Genomic DNA, 19,518 nt, shown 5'->3' with positions numbered 1-19,518 from the left:
AAAATAGATATCTAAACTATCATAATTAAATTATTAAAAGGAATATTTGGAATGATGAAATAAGCTAAAGAGTACAAGAAATGCATATATTTACTTGTATGCCCCTCCAAGGTGGAATTTAAATAAGTGAGTTTAATCTCAATGAACAATATAAGGAAAGGAGCAAGTGGTTTGATAAAATAATTTATTAGTTGATCCTTAAATGATATATGAGCCATATGAAGATCATTGTTGTGGGCATAATCCCAAATCCAATGAGAATTAGTGTCCACACGTGTTATTTTGTGACTGAAGATAGATGGGTAATTTCAAGTCGCTAAAATAGATTAATAGAACTTGAGAGAGGTTGATGTCAGATTTGATTAGTAAAAAATAGACTTAGAGTCTGTTTGAGATAGTTGCAGTTGTTTGAAGAATTAGCTGTGAAGCTGCTGTTTAAAAAGTACGGTGATTATTACAAAAAACAAAATAAAAAACGTGAGACTGTAACTTTTTAGCAGTCATCACACTTAGCCATGTTTGGTAACAAAGCACAATTTATAGCTGTAGTTTTTTTTGAAAAAAAATAGACAAAACACAATTGCACCTAACAGAAAAGATTGCGGTGCGACACTGCATTGCCGCCTCACCCTTCATAATGTTCAATAAGATACTTTACTGATTAGCGTTCTGAGTTATGACCACAAAACACGATGTGTGAGTTGAAGGCATAATTGTTACGAGCTTAATCAGAGGATAAAATCTACATAATATGGGTACTGTTTTCAAACTTCGTTAGTTATAATCTTAAAATTTAAATCATCACAATTTATGAATTAATAACACCTTTTATTATTATCTTTTCATTCAAATAAAGTATTATTGAACAAGCTTATATTCTTACCAAATCATTGCTTGGTTTTATGGGTGGAAGCAAAAGATATTGTCTTCTGCATAAATGTTACAATTTATCAAAATCATCATTTAGAATTATTCTCTATATTGATTTAGGTCCTTCTTTATGCCAAATAGATTTAGTAAATAGACAAGTCTTTACTTTTAGAGTTATTTATTTCATAATGAAATTGAAAATAAGGCAGATTATGGGCCCGTTTGGGGCAGCTTATTTAGTGCGGTGACATTTTGAAAACGCATCTTATCTGTTTGGGTAAACCGCGTTTTGACAGTTTATGTGTTTTCAAAACGTTGAAAACAACATTTTCACGCCGCACCTATCTAGGTGTCGTGGGAGTTTTCTGGCCGCGGCCTGATTTTTCCAAGAAATAAAATTTGTAATAGTCACCGAACCTAGCTTACCAGCAGATCTACAGCTGCCCCAAACAGACCCTATGTCTCATTGCATAATGCTAACCTTTCAAAAAAGTTATTAATGCCATGGTAAATGAAAACATCTTTAATGCCAATTTGTTGATCTTACTTTGCATCAACATTCTAAACATTATAATGCCAATTTTAGTTGTTGCATTAAATGTCTTAGTCATGAGCACTCAAACCTATCACCATTCTATTTTCAACTAATATGTAATATATTCAAGCACAACATGAGCTTTTCTTTGCCAAAAAAGATTACTGAAAGTTTCATGAGTATGTTCGGCTGCATACATGACTAGGGTTTTCAAAAGATTTTTTGTTCATAAACAGCTCGTGTTCTGCTCGCTAAGCAAACGAGCCGAACACGGACAAATTTTTTGTATTCGAAATATAAACGATTTAAATACAAACAATGATATTTTTTAACGAGCTGAACATGAGCTGAGCTGGAGCTCGCTCATGTTTTTACACCCCTTGTAAGATGTTAAGGGTAGTGCGAGATTTAAATCCTATTATTTATATTAAAATAATCATTTAAATAAAATTTAATATATTTTTATTCTATTTTAAATTAATTATTTTAAATTATTATTCATCTTTATAGCCTTTCAATGAATTTAATTATTTAAAAACAATAATCATTTTTTTTATATTATTATTTAGTTATTTAATTATTTCGAGCCAAAACAAGCTGAACACGAACGAACAAAACTTTATTCTTGTTCAACTCATTTATATATCGACCGCAAAAAAAAATATATATATATATATATATATTTTTCATGTTCAACTTATTTGTTTAGCGAATGAATCGAACACAAGCTACTTAACGAGTCAAACACAAATTATTCACGAACAACAAACTATTTTGACAGCCCTACATGTTCCCAATCCCAATACAAGCAAAATAATATATTTCAGAGATGATGACATCAAATAGGCCTCTTTTGTCCAAGAAAATATATAGAGGTCTCACCACTAAAAAATGTATCAAAATGCATAGCAATTTATGCACACTTTGCTATTTCACTTCATCTATGGGCAAACAAATATTTTGCAGGCATGAGGTCATTACAAGCTTAAATTTGTTCTAAAAATGAACTTGTGTACCAGCCATATTTTGCATGAAAACAATAGGAATAAGTTGTGCAAATATTAAAATTTCAAATTGCTCAAATAAAGTATTAATGCTGCAATGTAACCCAAATATTTATCCCTCCATAGATATTACAAAACAAAAGAGAAAATTATTACACAAAAATGGTAAGATCATTATATATATATATATATATCCTGAGCTCAAAAAAAATAAAAAATAAAAATAAAAATTGCAACTTTGCAAAATGATCCATAGCAATTTGTCAAATTTTAACGGCTCTCGGATTCATCTCCATTGCTAGCATCCACTTGAGAGCCTAATTTGATGATGTCTTCCACAAGAATTTTACCATCTGAAATAATTTTAAAAAATAAAAATATCAGAAATAAAGTTTGAAGGTTTGAATGAGCTTTGAAACTGAAATTAAACAAAAACAAGGGAAGATTTACATGCATAACACTCAGATCTTTGTATTTACATATCTAACCCCTAGACTTCAATAGTTAGACATATCATTTTAACTATGCATGAAAAGGAGCATCTCACTTTTTAAAAGTTAAGATATGGTATTTTAGATGTGTTGAAATATTGAGTTGTCGCAAAGTTTGCGTGTTAGATATGTAAATACATAATAATAATTGAGTGGTATGTATGAAAATGCCCCCTTAATAAAAATTATATCAAAATATACCATAAAAGTCTTATGTATTTACATATCCAACACCAAAACATTCATATTTACATATATATCAATGAAATCTTTTTCATACATAAGTTTATGACACCAAACTATTATAAGTGTGAATATCAGACTTTAAGTGTTAGATATGCAAATACAATAAGAATTGCATGGTATGTGTGTAAATAACCCTTTTATTGGTTTAAATATAAACAAATTCAGAAAGAGTTGGTTTCAGGACTGGAAATCATACCTCTGTCTTTTGAAAGATTGGTGATCAGCTCTTGCAGACCTTCTTTGTTTAACGTATCCTTCAAATACATGGCTGCAGCTGCTACTTCTTCCGGCGTCACTTTCCCGTCACGATCCCTGAGAAAAGCAAAAATTACACTTGAAACAATTATTACCAGAACATTACTAGAAGGCTATGATACACATCTTCGATAAGCTCATCCATAAACAGGTCGAGTGTTACATTTATAATTTTTTTGGGCATTTACATGCCACCAAATTCCGATATACTTACATATCTAACACCTAAACTTTACTTTTATACATTTATATCATCAAAATCATTCATATCATATCAAAAAATACCAGCACTTTTAACTTAAAAAGTAAAATAAACATATTAGACATTAAGTGTGCATATAAAGATCTTGAATACATGTCATCAAATAAAAGAGAAAATTGCTTCCATATTCACTAGTACGTTGCCTACTTTAGAATGCCTGGACTACTTTATTCTCTTGACTAAATCTGGGATACCAAAACCTAAATATATAACAAAAAAAATTTATTTTATTTTTTGCGCATGGAAAGTATATCATTTGGTGCAGTCCAAACTAATTGGGTTTGAGTAACCAAGGTTAAAAATTAATAAAAATTTTAATCTCACTCATGAGTCCACTGCTTTTTTCTTTCTCTCGTTTCCACAATCTCCCCTTGCTAGTGGCATTCTCCTCTCAGCAATCTGATAGGATTCTTGATAAAAATTAGGGCAAATAAATATTTTATTGCAAGAACATCAAATAACTCAACACGAACACATAAGCTAAGAACCTACAATTGGAGAGGTTGTAGGCGCTCTCCCAAACCGTAACCCTAACACTCAAGACCTAATCTCACGCATAATCCTAACCCTGAGCATATTAGCACTATTTATAATAAACAATAATAAATTACAAATGACTAACTTGCCCTTAATCTAATAAAGACAAAATTGCTCTTATGCGTCGTCACAACATTACTCACATCCCAAAAAGACACCATGTCCTCAAGGTAAAAAAAAAATGTTGTTGGATCATGTTGGATGGCTCCCACATGGCGTCATCATCTAGCAATCATTTCCATTTAATCAAAAACTTGTGGCGACCCTCATTGTCTTAAAATGACATCTTGTGCACATTCTTTGGTCGCATTCGAATCTGATGACATCCTGACTTCAAGTCAATCCTGGAGAATACCGTTACCCCAAACAACTCATCCAATTGCTTATTGATCCCGAAAATATATGCCAACTCTGTATCATGTCCCTTCCATGATATGCAACTTGATTAAGAATCTTTGCCTTACGTCCTGAATAGCTCTCATCGTAGTCTTCAACGTCACTAATGCCTTGCAAAAATTTGAGTGCCACCATTTTTTCTCCTCCTGAATACTATTACGTGTCCAAATCAGTTTCTTACAAACTCCTCCCCTCTTCTTCACATGTATCGTTCCCATCATTACTTCTGAATCGTCTTCCGGGCTATAATAAAAGACATTGACACACTTTGATGCAACCCTCCGTCGGGGTCCCACTCATCGTGATTCCGGTCACAGGCCAAAATTCTTCAATCCGATCTTCTCTAGCCCTGAATTGCACACAGTTCTCATCTGTCTACTATCGCTCGTCCCAAACCTCACGATATCACACAATTCCCTCCAAATGTTGTCGATTGAACTGTTCTCGATTCCTTCGTTCAATACCTCAACTCCCAAAATGGCTAAAGCAACGACGATGCCTTGATGTCGTCTGAATCATTCTGGTTGCTACTGCTCACATCCGTTCCCGACGCCGCCGCTCGATCCCATGACTGGCGGAGGCGATTTTGTGTGAAACTCCATAATCTTCTTCATCATTTCTTCCAGGGTCATGAATCTCTTATCAAATCGGTTTTCAGTGGAGGAAAATCTTTTCTCTTTCCCGAATTTAAGTTCACTCAACTCTTCCTCCAATTCCTTTTCCAAATCATTTATTTTCTTGGCTACTATTATTCCCCAAAAATATTTTGATCAAGAACTGTATGTCGTAATCAAGTTGGCTTCCTAGGTACCTTAAATCTTGACTATTTTGAGAGGTAATGAAGACGACATTGTGGGGCCTCAATCCCGTCTTTCCAGCTAGTCCGAATGAAACCAAATCTCGACTATATCACAATATTCTTGCCACTGTATGCAACAAGCCTGTTGTTTGCTTTCCAGATAGGTCAAAGTCATGTGGTTCGGTCCTAGGGCACGCCCAAGCCGGTGATTAGCTTCTAACCTCACTAAAATCGCAACCATTTTGCGTGGTCGGTGATCACAACGAGAAATTATCGTAACTGCATCGTGATCGGCTTCCCGAGTTGACCGCAATCATGTGTCCCGACAAGCTATTATCGCAACTAGATCAGGAGTTTCATGTTTTTGTACACCTCCATTCCCATGTGAACTTCTCTGCTAGTTTGAATCACAACTGTACCGCAATTGATCCTACTGATTTACCGTGACTGTCTCGTGATCAGCTTCCCGAGTCCGGAATAATCCCGTCACCCCTTGTATGTCGTTCTGGCTGTTAGGTTTTTATCCCGCTACTCACAATTAGGACTAGTTATGCCGCAATCCCTTCTTTGGTCTCCTAGATTGCTAAGATCGCAACTGTATCACGAGGCTACGTTACAAACGAAGGAAGTTGCAATCTCGTCGCTTATCTCCCAAAAATCTAATGCTCTAATACCATTTGATAAGATTATTGGCAGAAAATGACAAATAAATATTTTACCTCAAGAACATCAAACAACTCAACATGAATGCATAAGATAAGCACCTACAATTCCAAAGGTAGGAGATCTCTCCCAGATCCTACATTTCAAGAGATAGAAAATCTTTCCCAAACCCTAACCCTAAGACTCAAGACCTAATCACATATATAATTCCAACCCTAAAAATATTAGCCCTATTTATATACTAAACAATAATAAATGAATAACGACTAAATTTTCCTTAGGTTATTAAAGGCTAAAGGGGCGTTGTCTTAACACCATCTTTTAGGATTCAATCACTTTCCCTCCTTTTCTTCTAAGTTAGAATGTGAAACCTGCAAATATCATCTTGTCCCTCTTCCAAGCCTCAATATCATCTCGTAGTAATGCTTAATTTTTCTAGAATCCAAGTCGTCTTAACCCATATAAGGTTTTCTTATTTTGTCTCTTTTTATTTACAATCATTTGTGCTAAAAAAAAGGGAAATATGCATAATCAACTTGCCATATCCTTCAAACAAATGATGCGACAAAACATAAGCACCATCATCTCCTTGACGTTGCTGGTATCTTAACGTTTCACATGAGCATTCCAGCTCCAGTAGCCTACTACAAACTTATCATGTGCCCTCCGCTAGTAAAATGGAACTACTGCATTATCTCTTTTTTAATTAAAAAAAAAAAAAAAAGTTTCCCACCGATTCCTCATGTTTTTGAGCATTATCTCTTTTTTAATTAAAAAAAAAAAAAAAGTTTCCCACCGATTCCTCATGTTTTTGACAAATTTTAAATGTCCACTTTCTTTGTCCAATACATGAAAATATATCATCCTGGATTACACTTGAACTAAGAAAGATTATTGTTGTTATGATCCCTCCACCAATCATTTTTACATCTCCAAGGATATTACATTTCATGGAAGCATAACCTATTATCTTCTCAAATCTTCCATTGTAGAACCTCCAATTATTCCACTTTTGTCTATTGCCTCAACACCAACTATTGCTCCAATACTTGTTTATACTCGCTAGTTCCGACAACCTCCATCTATACACCTCCATCCATCTTGTTTTCTATGGCAAAACATACATATTAGCCATAGCACTCTCCACTCATTGTAATATTATACATCTCTTGATCTTGTATCCTGCTTATTTCTCCATATTGCCTCATATCTCTAATGTTTCTATTCCTAGGATGCATAAAAAAATAACACTGCTCAACACTAACTCAAAACATGCAATGGATATTGAAATAGAAATCCTCTTTGACAGCCAAACTTGGGATCTAGTTAGCCCTTGTGGTGTAAGGCCTATTCCATGCCAATACATTTTGAGGGTGCTATCGGCCGCTACAATGTCGGATTAGCAGCAATAAAATAATATTCAAAACCTTTTCTTGATAACTCAATTGAACCATATTCGCCTCTTATCATTGGAGAAGAATGAACATGAACAAATATTCAATCAATGGAAGGAAAGATTTAATATTCAAATGTTACACAATGGGTTCAATTATGATGATGTAAATACAATAACAAATAATCAAAATTATTTTAATGAAATGATATTTCTAATGATGAAGATAAACATATTATAATATATATACATATATGTGAGTGTGTATACATAAAAGATAACACACAAAGGAAAAAAATCCCCAAAAAAATTACATTATAGCAATTTCACTCCATTTCAATTTTTAAACAAACTAGCTCAATTGCTCTTCATTTAAGGGCTTAACAAGTCTTAACATATTGATCCGAGTTCCCCCTAAATTAGGCTTTTCATTAGAGCAAATCAATTTGAGGACCAATTCAAACCATCCACTTTGGTTTTCACTACCAAATATATGGTCATGAATTAAGGATGGCCATTATTCCAAATACACGCGAGCAATATTTTTACCTATCACAATTCTTCTTAAAGTGTTATAAAGAGCAACTTCCCGGTTATGCCGCAGCAATTATAAGCTTTGAAAAAATTACAAATGGGTTAAAACAATGTCCTGCTGTCTGGATTAATAATGAACTCTACAACATTCTTACCGATATTAGTCTTCAAAGTAGAACAATTGAAATTGTAATAATTAGTAACATATGTTCTTCAAAAGACAACTTTTTATTAAAAAATTGGGACATTGAAAATACTTTATCAACATCAAATTTGCATAGAGCACAGATGGTGTAAAAATTTCTTAAAAAATAAGGTCATATATCCAATTAAAGAGATCAGCTTCTTGAGTTAGCTTGATCGAGTTTGAGTATTTTAAGGATATTGATGGGTTCCAATTAAATGAAATAACAATCAATTAAAATATTTAACTTCATCAAATAAAGAAGTAAAAAGTTTGAGTGAATAAACCAGAATTTTAATATAGATTCATTGATATACACTAAGTGTCAATTTAGAAACATCATCAATCCTCATCTTTTCTTAATTATTTAGATGCCAGCTTTATGCAAAATTCTAGAGATGAGTATGAGTAAATGATTATTTTTGCATGAATATTGTACTAAAATAAAATCAAGCAAGGTTGCATCTATAGATATGCATGCATTCATGAGCATGCAAACTACCTTTTATTCGTCCTATTCCTATCCTAACTCTTTTCTTTCCCCATATCATGGATTACAATTTATATTAGAGGCATTTACATAAATACCACTCAATTCTTATGTATTTACATATCTAACACCTAATTTTTGTTTTTTTTATTTATACAGCCCAAACATTTCAAATCACATAAAAAATACCAACATTTTAAGTTTTAAAAGGTGAAATGCAACTTTTCATGCTTAGGGAAGGTGGTATGTACATAAAAATTGAAGTTTAGGTATTAGTTTTGTAAATACATAGGGATTGAGTGGTATATACGTAAATCTTCCTTTATATTATCAAACATTCAGAAAGTAAATCTAAACTAAATCAGAAATCTTGAATAACCTGTCAAGTAGAATCCAGCGATCTCCAATTTTGGCATCAACATCATCAATTTCCATTTCAAGCTTTTGAAGCATAGCATCAACCTGCAAATTTTGAAAGCAAAAGGCAAGGGATTATAATTAGAGAATATCAGCACAATAATAGGAAATTTAAACCCCAACTAAAAGCTCAACAAATATTAAAAAAAATAACAATAAAGAAGGGGGTAAAAGTATGGTTAGGTGGAAGGGATTCAAGGATGTAATAAAAAAGCGGTAAATTTACATACATACCGCACTGTGTACATATCTAACGCCTAAACTTTTATATTTACATTTATAGCATTTTGGTGTCATAAACCTATGCATGAAAAGAAGTATTTCACTTTTAAAAAGTAAGTAAAAGTGGTATTTTTTATCTTATAATAAAGATTTGAGTGATATGGATGTAAAGTGAAATTTTAGGTGTTGAATATATAAATAAAGAAGAATTGTGTGGTATGTACGTAAATGCCCCTAAAAAATTTAATTATAACTAGCTAAGTAATGCTTATGGTAATGCCAATAATTTCTATTAAGATAAAGTACAGCTTGCCAGGGTGAGACCCTAGCAGATGAAGTAATGAGAGAACATTGCTTTCTTGTGGGTCTTGATGACTCTACATATAACTTTATTAATTTTTTTAGAGGCATGTGCATACATACCACCCAATTCCTATATATTTACGTAACTAATGCCTAAATTTTATGTTTTACATTGATACCACACAAATCTTTCAAATAACATAAAAAATATTACTATTTTAACTTTTAAAAAGTGAAATACATCTGATCAAGCATAGGTAAGGTGGAAAATATGTAAAAATTGAAGTTTAGGTGCTAAATATGTAAATATACAGGAATTGAGTGGTACACATGTCAAATATGAGGTGATGATGAACATAAAATCACAAAAAAAGGAAATATGGGCAACTAAGTGTGTGTTTGTTACCCTGTTGATAAGCGCAGATGAAATCTTGTCCCCCGCGGCAATTTCAGCTGCTTGATCACTTTTTTCCCTGGCAGCTTTGTACGCTTTCTTAGCCTCTTCTTCGCCCTCTGTTCCCTCTTTGTCAAGCAGTGTATTGTATAATTCAATCTGTAACATCAAAAGTCCATATTTCAAATTTATAAAATAGTCCTCGGACGATGTTTAGTTTGTGCACTGGCTGTCACTCAAGTTTCCATTTTTCCTCCTAACAAAGTAAAGCCATAAAAGTATCTGCAACTAGCCGACTCATGAGTTGGCTCGGGCTCATCTTGATAAGCGGCTCATGAGCTGAGCACGATGAGCTAACAAGCCAAGCTTAGGCTAGCTTACACTTGACTTGATAGCTCGTCACTCGTGAACCAGCTCGTTGAAAAAATATTAATATAAAATATACTCAAAATATATTAAAATTCAAGATTTTACTTTTAAATTATTAAAAATATATTTCATTTTATATGAAATGATTTCTTATTATTTATATCATAATTGCTTATTCTTTTATCATTTAAATATACCATTAGTTTGAATTAATATTATTTTCTCTTTCATAATAACAAGTTGGCTCAAACTCGAAGAATGAAGCTCGAGCTCGAGCTCGACTTGACTCTTTTACACCCATAGCTGAGCAATAGCCATGCTAATACTACAAAATTTTAATATACCTCTTTATTAACAAGGCGCAGGAATTCTTGACGCTCGCTACTGACGGACTGCAAGGGTCGTAAAACAGTAAATTGTTAACCATTTAATTAGTGAAAATCGAGTAAAGCCATCATTGAAAAACTCAAGTAGATCTAATGTGAGCAGGCCGACATACTGAGGCCGAAGCAAGGAGAGCCAAAGCGCGGCTGATATTGCACAGCTGCTCCCTTTTCTCCATTGTTTTCTCTTCGGCCAGCTCCCGTGCTTCACGTAAGGTAGGACCAGTCATCTCCCTTAAAGCCACATCTTCGTCATGGATCACAGCTTCCTCCTTTTTAGCTTTCTCCTCTTTCTCTTTTAGTTTCTCTTCCTCCTGAAAGGAAAAAATACATAATGCTTTGTGAGATTGTCAAACGCATATAAATTATGATGAGAAACATAGCTTTTCCATGAAGACAAACAAACTAAAAAAAGGAGCATGCAAGTCAATCAACATTTCAAAAAAGGAATGATTTTCTAGCAATATTACAACCTATAATATATTTGAAGGAAAATTCAGATTCATAAACTTTCATACTCGTTCAAGTGATATAATATATGTTAAACACTTGTTGAGGCTTCGTGATATCCCAAAAAAGAACAAATAGTAAGATTTTTTTTTTCTTTGAAAAAAAAGGTTACAAATAAAATTAAATAAGAGCCAAAGCCTTCTGGAGTTTCATATTGGAGAAAATTCATCCATATAAATTAAACTTACTAGTAAATTACTGAAACAAAGTTGCAGTCCAGAAATACCATTTATAGAGTTCCCCAAGGTGATGCGCATTTAGTTAAATGTAACAAATTTCCTCAGAATAAAGAAAGTATGTCTAGAAATTTTCAAAATATCTTAATAGATGCAACTTGTTAGAAAATTTCACTAAGAATGATAACAGCTTTATAAGTAAAAAACAGCTTTATAAGCTTTAGGTGTGCACCTTGATAAGCTCTTCTTGCATTTCAAGGAACTCCAACTTCCGCCTCCTCTCCGAGACAGAATCCTCATATGGCAGCACTGTACCGACAGTGTCTACAACTTCATCGGGTAGAGATGACAGTGTAGCCACAACAGCTTCCTCGGGTTTCAGCTTTCCGGATACAGTGAAAGCTCTAGAACATGAGACAGTCAGAATCAGAAACTCAACTCTAAGCTGAACTAACAACACAGTGAGCCAGCCTCAGAGTATTTATATAAACTCTGAATTCAATCAGATTACCTCGAGAGTATAAGGAGAGACGAAGGTACCGAATGATTAAGAGACAAATCCAACCAATCCCGCAGCTGAATTCAAACATTGAAAGTAGTAAGCATATTATCCTCATTCTTTTATATCAATTGGTAGGTATAATGATAAACGACAAAAAAAAGAGAAATTTACATCAATACCAGACAATTCTTGTGTATTTACGTATCTAACACCTAAACTGTCACATTTACATTTATAACACCAAAACTGTCAATTTTAAAAAGTATCCAATAGTGATATTTTTTATGTAATGTAAAAAATTTGTGTGATATTAAGGTAAATATAAAAGTTTAGGTGTTAGATATGTAAATACATAGAACTGTATGATATGTATGTAAATGCTCTCCAAAACAAGGGAAATATACATTAAGGAAAAATACATGATTCTCATGGATTTACTTATCCAACACCTAAAGTTTGATATTTACTTTTATAACACCATGGTCCTATAAATAATCAGCACATTACTTCAAAGGAAGCACATTTCCAAAACAATCTATAACTTTTTCTTATAACATCACCAAATACTCATCGTAGTAAACATATGGTTTCTAAGGATGAGATTCGGTACAAAAAATTTCATCTTTGACGTCAATTCAAGACCTGAAACCATACTATAAGCATCAAGTATCCGTCCAATGATGAATATTCGACATACCTGTTGGCGCATCTCCTCTTTGGAAAGCAGCCCAAGATGGCCACGTTCACGACAGGCTTGACGAAGCTCGTCCTCTGAAAGAGACTCCACACCTTCTGCCTGAATCAATTTATCATCTTCCTTTATCCTGCATAAAAATGAAGGTCAATAAACTGCTCTAAATTTTGTGCCAATTTTCATAACTATGGTTCTAAAATTTCTAAAAATTCATCATAACTGAATTCACCAGGTTACATCCACAACCAAAATGATAAATTGCTATAAGCAACCATTCAACTTTACAATTCCAAATGACAGAAATTTGAGGTTATTTTCTGCTTTTGTACATTGCTTTCTCGTTATTTACCTCACATCTCCAATCTTTTCCAATATAGGGAGTAAGGCTATTGGAAGTAAAGGAATCCAAGAAAAAGTGAATAATAGACTAAACTTGCATAGCACACAACTATTATGTGTTTAATACCTAAACTTGCATATTTACCCACATAGCACTCAAATCTTTAATATCAAATAAAAAATAGTGTTATTACCACTTTTTAAAAGTACAATACATCTTTTTATTCATAGGTTTAAAGTGCCAAAGTCTTGTGTATGTTTAGGTGTGAGATATGTAAATATACATACGAATTGTGTGCTACGTATGTAAAATTTCCCAAACATTTATAAAAGAGGATAGAAAAATATCACGGTAGAATAGCAAGGAGCATGCCATGGTTAAGGTAACCTAAACCAACCAACATTGGTGGATTTTAGGTAGTTCATTTAGTTAGTCGTAAATAATAGTTTTGCATTGTTGAGCACTTTACCTTTTCCTATTTTTTTATTAAAGGCATTTACATACATATCACACAATTCTTATGTATTTACATTTCTAACACTAACACCTTCTAACACCTAAACATTCATATTTACATGCAAACCACTCAAATCTTTCACATCAGATCAAAAATACCACTGCCTCTGTCTTTTTAAAAGTGAAATACACTTTTTCAAGCATATGTTTAGGACACCAATGTGTTCTAAATTTAAATATCAAACTTGGGGTGTTAGATATGTAAAAGCAAGAGAATTGCGTGGCAAGTATGTAAATTTCCCTTTTATTAATTTTGAATGCTTTTTTTATGCAAATATAGCAACAAAGGAAAAGAAAAACATATGGATAACTTCAAGAATTTGCATATATCACCAAGTAAATTGCTTACCCAATTCCATTTTCCAAAAGTATTTGTATTTTAGCCTTCTATGAAGATGAAAACTTCATATTTAAGAAAATAAATGCTGAGATAAAAATTTGCAGAGGAAAAACTTCAATATTAAAACTTCATAAGCATCAATCCTTTTGAAGTAAATTTGTCATAAACTAACAAAAGAACACAACTTAGAAGATGGAAAATCTTTTAGAGAATCTCAGCTTAGAAAAAAATTTATGCAATGTAATGGACCAATTAAAAACTTTCAGCATTATACTAAATGGACAGATGCTTAAAAGTCATAAATTAACTGAAAATCCAAAAATTTAGATAATTTCTTAAATTACTAAGGTTCCGCAAATCAGTTGTTCAAACGTTAAGTTAAACATGGATCTTAAAGTCAGAAATGTTTAAGTGAAACATGCATATGTACCACACAATTCTTATAAATTTACATATCTAACACCCAAATTTTGATATTTAAATTTATGACACCTTGGTCTCATAAACCTATGCAAGAAAGCAGTATTTCACTTACAAAAAAAATAGTGATAATGGTATTTTTTTATGTGATGTTAAAGATTTCAGTAGTATTTGTGTAAATATGAATGTTTAGGTGTTAGAAATGTAAATACATATGAATCAAGTGGTATGTATGTAGGTATGTATGTAAATGCCTCGAAGTTTAAACATAGGAAAACTACCGCATTGCAAAAGTTCAACACCAGCAATACAACATTTCCCACTTCAAAAAATACAAAAGACCTATGGTAAATAATATCAAAAGGAAACAACTTTAAAGCATAATTTCAAAAAACACCAAAATAAAGAAGGGGGAATGAGGGGAAGCAGACAAGCATAATTAGTCTTACTGTTGCAGCTTTTTCCGAAGCATAAATCGTAAATATTTGTCTGTCCCAATAGTTGTGATGCCCATGTATTTACACATATTAATCAGCCTCGGCCTGTATGCAATAAGTAAAATTACATTCAATAATATATGGTTAACTTAGAAGCCGTGAATAATGAAGAAACAAACACAAATTCAACCTGCTAATATTATCCAGAGTTAGCTCATCATTGAAAAGTTTCGCAAAATTCAAAATTTCCTCATTGGAAACACGAGCGCCGGTTCTGACCTAAATCAATATAGGATATCAGATAATAATATAATTCCCTGATTTTTCAAGAATCAATACATAAACCCATAAAGAATCATATTAAGATTGATGGTGACTTTGTTCAAAAATTCATCGAGATCTTCTGCGGTCTGTTTTACTTCTCCGCTACGTGTTCTTTGCACCTCATTAGCCATTTCTTTGACGGTGCCTTGCAAGAATTTCGCATACGCTATTCGAGCATTAAGGTTCCGTTTAAGAGCTTCCTGCAAATAAGTATAAGATGATAAAAATAAGAAACGCCTTCAAATGGTGATCATATATCAAATAATACTTAGCCTCAAGAAAACACATACATACGAACAATTATTTTGGGAAAACAACTCAAACGAGAAAAATGTACACTTTCAACTCACAAGCTCATAGAATTTAGCTAAAATGCAGGTTACTCAAAAGACTAAGAGGCCGTTTGGGAACACTTTTCTTTTTTATTTCTCTTTTTTTTGTTTTTATTTTGTTTTATTTATGTTTTAATTTAAAACAAAACGTGTTTGACATATTTATTTAATGTATAGTTGTTTTCAAAAACACTCAAAATATTTAAAAGCCTTTTTTGAGTGTTTTCAAAAATATGTTAATTTGTTTTTAGAAATAAAAAATAAAAATATGTAAAAAACACTCAACAAACATGTTCTTAAAAATAAATGAAAAAAAAAATGATCCCAAACAAGCCATAAGGGGCCATTTGGGATCAGTTTTGTTCTTTATTTTCTATTTTTCTTTTACTTCGTGTATTTTTTTATTTGAAACAAAACATATTTGACATATTTAATTAAGGTATAATTGCTTTTAAGAATAGCCAAAATATTTGTTTTGAGTATTTTCAAAAATATTTTTATTTATTTTTAGAAATAAAAAATAAAAATATGTAAAAACACATTAAGAAACACCTTTTTAAAAACAAAAACAAAAGAGATTCAAAACAAGCCCTAAACAAATAGAAAGATTTATAAAAAAAATTGTAAATTGCATTCAAAAGTATTACCTGTTCCTTCATCTTATCCTGAAAAGTAGATGGAAGCATGTTTGGAAACAGCTTCAAGAACACGGGCAATAAAAATTCCATGAATGGAACTACTATAAAAACTGCAAAAGGAACCAGCCTGAAGATATCTGCAGTAGTGCGAGTCAATTGTTTTCGCTCCCTTCTACTAAGGCTCTTTCCCCCCGCAAGTTTCAACAATAATCTCGAAGAAATTCTAATGTCCGCCCACAGTAACTTACAGCCGAGCCAATAGTGCTGCATCGTAGAAACAAATTCATCCTTCCAATGGCGAAACTTTACGGCCCAATCCTCCCTGTTGCAAGGAATTTTGTCACACAAATCAGCCGTAAAAATGTAATTTCTACATTGTTCCTACAATTAACAAATGCGAAGTGAAAAAGTTTGCACCTGCTCATGGAAGCGACAGCTCGTAAAGCAGGACCGATCCCTAATAGCTTAGCCCAAAACTTACGAATAAATTGATAATCTTTCTGGGTTTCTTGCAGCTGCTTAGCTTTTGCTTTAGCTTTTGCTGTGCTCAAGCCTTCAACAGCCTGATCACACTCCTCTGGTGATGCCTCTTTGTTCTGTTTTTTCTCCTGATCTTCGCCATGTTCTTCTCCGCTAATTTCAGGCTGCTTAGCAGTAGCTGTTGATGCGTTGCGGACATACTGCGACAACCCTCGTGCCCCAAATGGGATAATGATTTCTGATCTTCCAAATTCACTATTCGGCACAGAAATCCCACGAAGATGGCCTCTCAGAAAAGTTGCAGAGGATGAACCAAAGAGTTCTTTTTTGGCATGAATAAATGTCCTATGATCAAGGAGCTTATTCTCTGAATTATAAGCGAATGAACCATGCTGAGAACTTAAAATACTAAAACTAGAAAGAATGGGTTCGTTCAGTTTCTGCAAAAGGTGCTTTCTTCCTCTGTAGATTGCTCTGCCAGCCATTAATGGTTTTTGGTTGCTTCCAAAGACGGACAACTATGGTCATATCTTTCCGGGAGTAATCCCTAAATCAATCAAGCGATCATATTCAGGAAAAAGAAATGAGAAGAGGAAGTTGATTACATTTCAAACTGATTAAAAGAAAGTTTTTCATCTAAATATTACACCAAATTTTATACCTTAGCTATCAACAATTTCACCCCATAAACTCTCATTTCCTCGATACAAAAACTCAAAATTAACATCTCTAAAGAAGCATAAACAAGGAAGGAAACTATTGAATTTGGACCAATTAAGAGGCTGTTTGAGGCAAGATTTAAGCAAGATTTAGCTTAAATCCTAACAAAGAGAATTATAAAAATTAATCAATTTCATTCAATTCGTTCTTGCTTGAATCCAAAGATTATAAACACATTGCAGCATTTACAATCATCAGAAAATTAGACCCCAATCATGCAAAGCAAGCTGAAATCCAAAACCTTACCGGTAGAACGCCGTCACCTTAAGCCGGCTGAACTGAACTAAGGATTCGATTCTCCCATCAATCCTCGACACAAGACCGCTACAATCCCAAAAATCGAGCTGGAATGATTCAATTCAAGCTACTTAATCCCGCTACCGCTTCACCAACCGATCGGGAAACAAAATTTATTGAGAAAAAAAGAGTTCTTGCACCAAGCATTCGAGCAGAATTTAACCTAAATCAGCAAAAAAATGACAGCCTACACTTAAATTCCGTTTCTACGCCGTATTACCTTGAATCTAGGGTTTATCGAATCCATCCATTGGAAGCTTTTAGCTTAAATCCTCAAGTCCCTCAAAGTGCTCTCTTCTTCACACGCCGCCGCTCTCCTCGTTGCTTCTTCCAGCAAGCTCCGCTCCGTCGCAACTTCCTCGCCCGGTCGTCGATATATATATATTTATAATTATTATAATAATTTAATAGTATTAGAAAATTTTCTTTGTATTTTTTAATTATATTTATAAATTAGAAATTCATAATTAATTATGAAATTAATTAAAGCAAATTATCATTAATATAAATATTTATTAAAATTATTAACATTCAAACAAATCATAACACTTAAATTTTTAAAAATATAATTATTATTAATTTTTTAAAATAAATGCACATATTTTCATAAATTCATGGCAAGTGTTATAAATATAAATATGAAATTTTTTATGTCGGATATATAAAAACGTAAAAATTGTGTTATATGCATGTAAATTTTTCCTAATAATTAATAGCAATTAATTAAAAATGTGTTGCTTGAAGTAAATTTTTATAAATTTTATTAATTTATCCTAAAAAAATTAAGCAAAATATTGGCAAAATTAAAGTAAATTGTATGTATTTAAATATCTAAATGTCTCAAGAAAATATGCATTTCACCTTGAAAAAATATGATAATAATTTTATTTTGTTGTGATATTAAATAATTAATTTTTATTAATAAATAGGTAAGAATTGTGAGGTGTGCATATAAATGCCCAATAGCTTAGAACTTTCCTATTAGTAATTAATGAAATGTATGCATTTTAATTGTGTTTTAATTAACCTCATTAAATAAGCATCATAATTAGATAATATTTAATATTTTGAAAATTATAGTTAAATATTAACTTAATGCCCAAAAAATTTCATTAAAATTTGTAATTTTTTATTGTGAATAAAACAACATCTATATTGATCTTTATATGAATTATTTATTTAGATCATTTGATTAATTATTTTAATAGATTATAATTTGATTTTTTTTTTATTTGATCAATTTTATTAAGGCAAAAACACCAATCAATGAAAAAAATTAAATTAATACCAATAAATGAACTAATGTTTTCATTGTTGAATCATGATCTCCTTATGTATCTCATTTATGAGAAAATATTTAGTTCGGATGTAGCGCGTCTGGGCGATCAACCACCGGCCGCCAGGTCTTATACAACTCATCGGTGGATGATGTGACGGCAGGTGGTTGACCATTCGGACGGAATATTTTTTCCTCTTTTAGGCATAAGAGAGAAAAGAGAGAAAATGAGGATACGTAGGGTAATTATTTTCTATCACTTTGAGGGAGAATATGAAGAAGAATATACTTCTACTAACATTCTGTTGAAAGATCTCGAAACTGATGATTATATTACATATTTTTTATAACTCTATATTTATAGGGTTATAAATTATATAAGAGATTTTGAGAATCTCTATTTATTTCTCGTCTTAATTAGAGAGATTAGTTGCCTCTTATATTTTGTTATTTTTTATTTCCTTTTCCACTTTATTCTGTTTGTATTGTTTTCCTTACCAGTAAGTCTTATAATAGGTATTTATATCCCTCTTTGCATCAATAAAATCAAGTATTTCGCATTATTCTAAATTTCAACATGGTATCAGAGCCTAATTTTGTACTCTAGCCACTAGTTTTCCTTTGAGAATTGTCGGACTCCCTTCCTGTCATCCTTTGTGTAGGAAGGGAGGGGCACTCTTTTTCTCTCACTCTAACTCTGCCACTCCCTGGAATCTACTTCTTTCACTCGCTCTGTTGCTCTGTTTTTAGTCCTCTTCCCTCGCTCCAA

At 32.5% G+C, this 19,518-nt stretch overlaps 1 protein-coding gene across 4 annotated transcripts; it reads right to left on the bottom strand.

The window, feature by feature from the left end:
• Nucleotides 1–2,607: 2,607 nt before the first annotated feature.
• On the bottom strand, nt 2,608–17,819 carry LOC110027501 (LETM1 and EF-hand domain-containing protein 1, mitochondrial-like). Of its 4 annotated transcripts, none has more exons than XM_020728961.1 (16): nt 17,694–17,819; nt 17,423–17,559; nt 16,394–17,003; nt 15,986–16,298; nt 15,060–15,206; nt 14,873–14,961; nt 14,695–14,787; nt 12,633–12,759; nt 11,945–12,009; nt 11,666–11,837; nt 10,864–11,061; nt 10,709–10,756; nt 10,008–10,154; nt 9,039–9,121; nt 3,343–3,458; nt 2,608–2,762 (listed from the first exon to the last, which is right to left on the bottom strand). In XM_020728961.1, the coding sequence occupies exons 3-16, from the start codon at nt 16,939–16,941 to the stop codon at nt 2,680–2,682; spliced, it is 2,229 nt and encodes a 742-aa protein (XP_020584620.1). In that variant the 5' UTR covers nt 16,942–17,003; nt 17,423–17,559; nt 17,694–17,819; the 3' UTR covers nt 2,608–2,679. The 4 variants fall into 4 exon arrangements, with proteins under 4 accessions (XP_020584620.1, XP_020584619.1, XP_020584621.1 ...); XM_020728960.1 differs by having other exon boundaries at nt 17,423–17,520; XM_020728962.1 differs by having other exon boundaries at nt 17,423–17,500.
• Between the last annotated feature and the right edge of the window lie 1,699 nt (nt 17,820–19,518).

This window comes from Phalaenopsis equestris, unplaced genomic scaffold, assembly GCF_001263595.1.
Source record: "Phalaenopsis equestris unplaced genomic scaffold, ASM126359v1 Scaffold000428, whole genome shotgun sequence".
NCBI classification, from domain to species: Eukaryota; Viridiplantae; Streptophyta; class Magnoliopsida; order Asparagales; family Orchidaceae; genus Phalaenopsis; species Phalaenopsis equestris.
This window is presented reverse-complemented; position numbering and strand designations above follow the sequence as displayed.

Excerpts from the sequence above, each read along its gene's own strand:
- LOC110027501 (XM_020728961.1), bottom strand. The coding sequence starts at position 16,941 with ATGGCTGGCAGAGCAATCTACAGAGGAAGAAAGCACCTTTTGCAGAAA. Across the intron at positions 16,299-16,393 it reads GCTGTCGCTTCCATGAGCAG|GGAGGATTGGGCCGTAAAGT; the intron begins GTGCAAACTTTT and ends TCCTTGCAACAG. Across the intron at positions 14,788-14,872 it reads ACTCTGGATAATATTAGCAG|GCCGAGGCTGATTAATATGT; the intron begins GTTGAATTTGTG and ends TATTGCATACAG.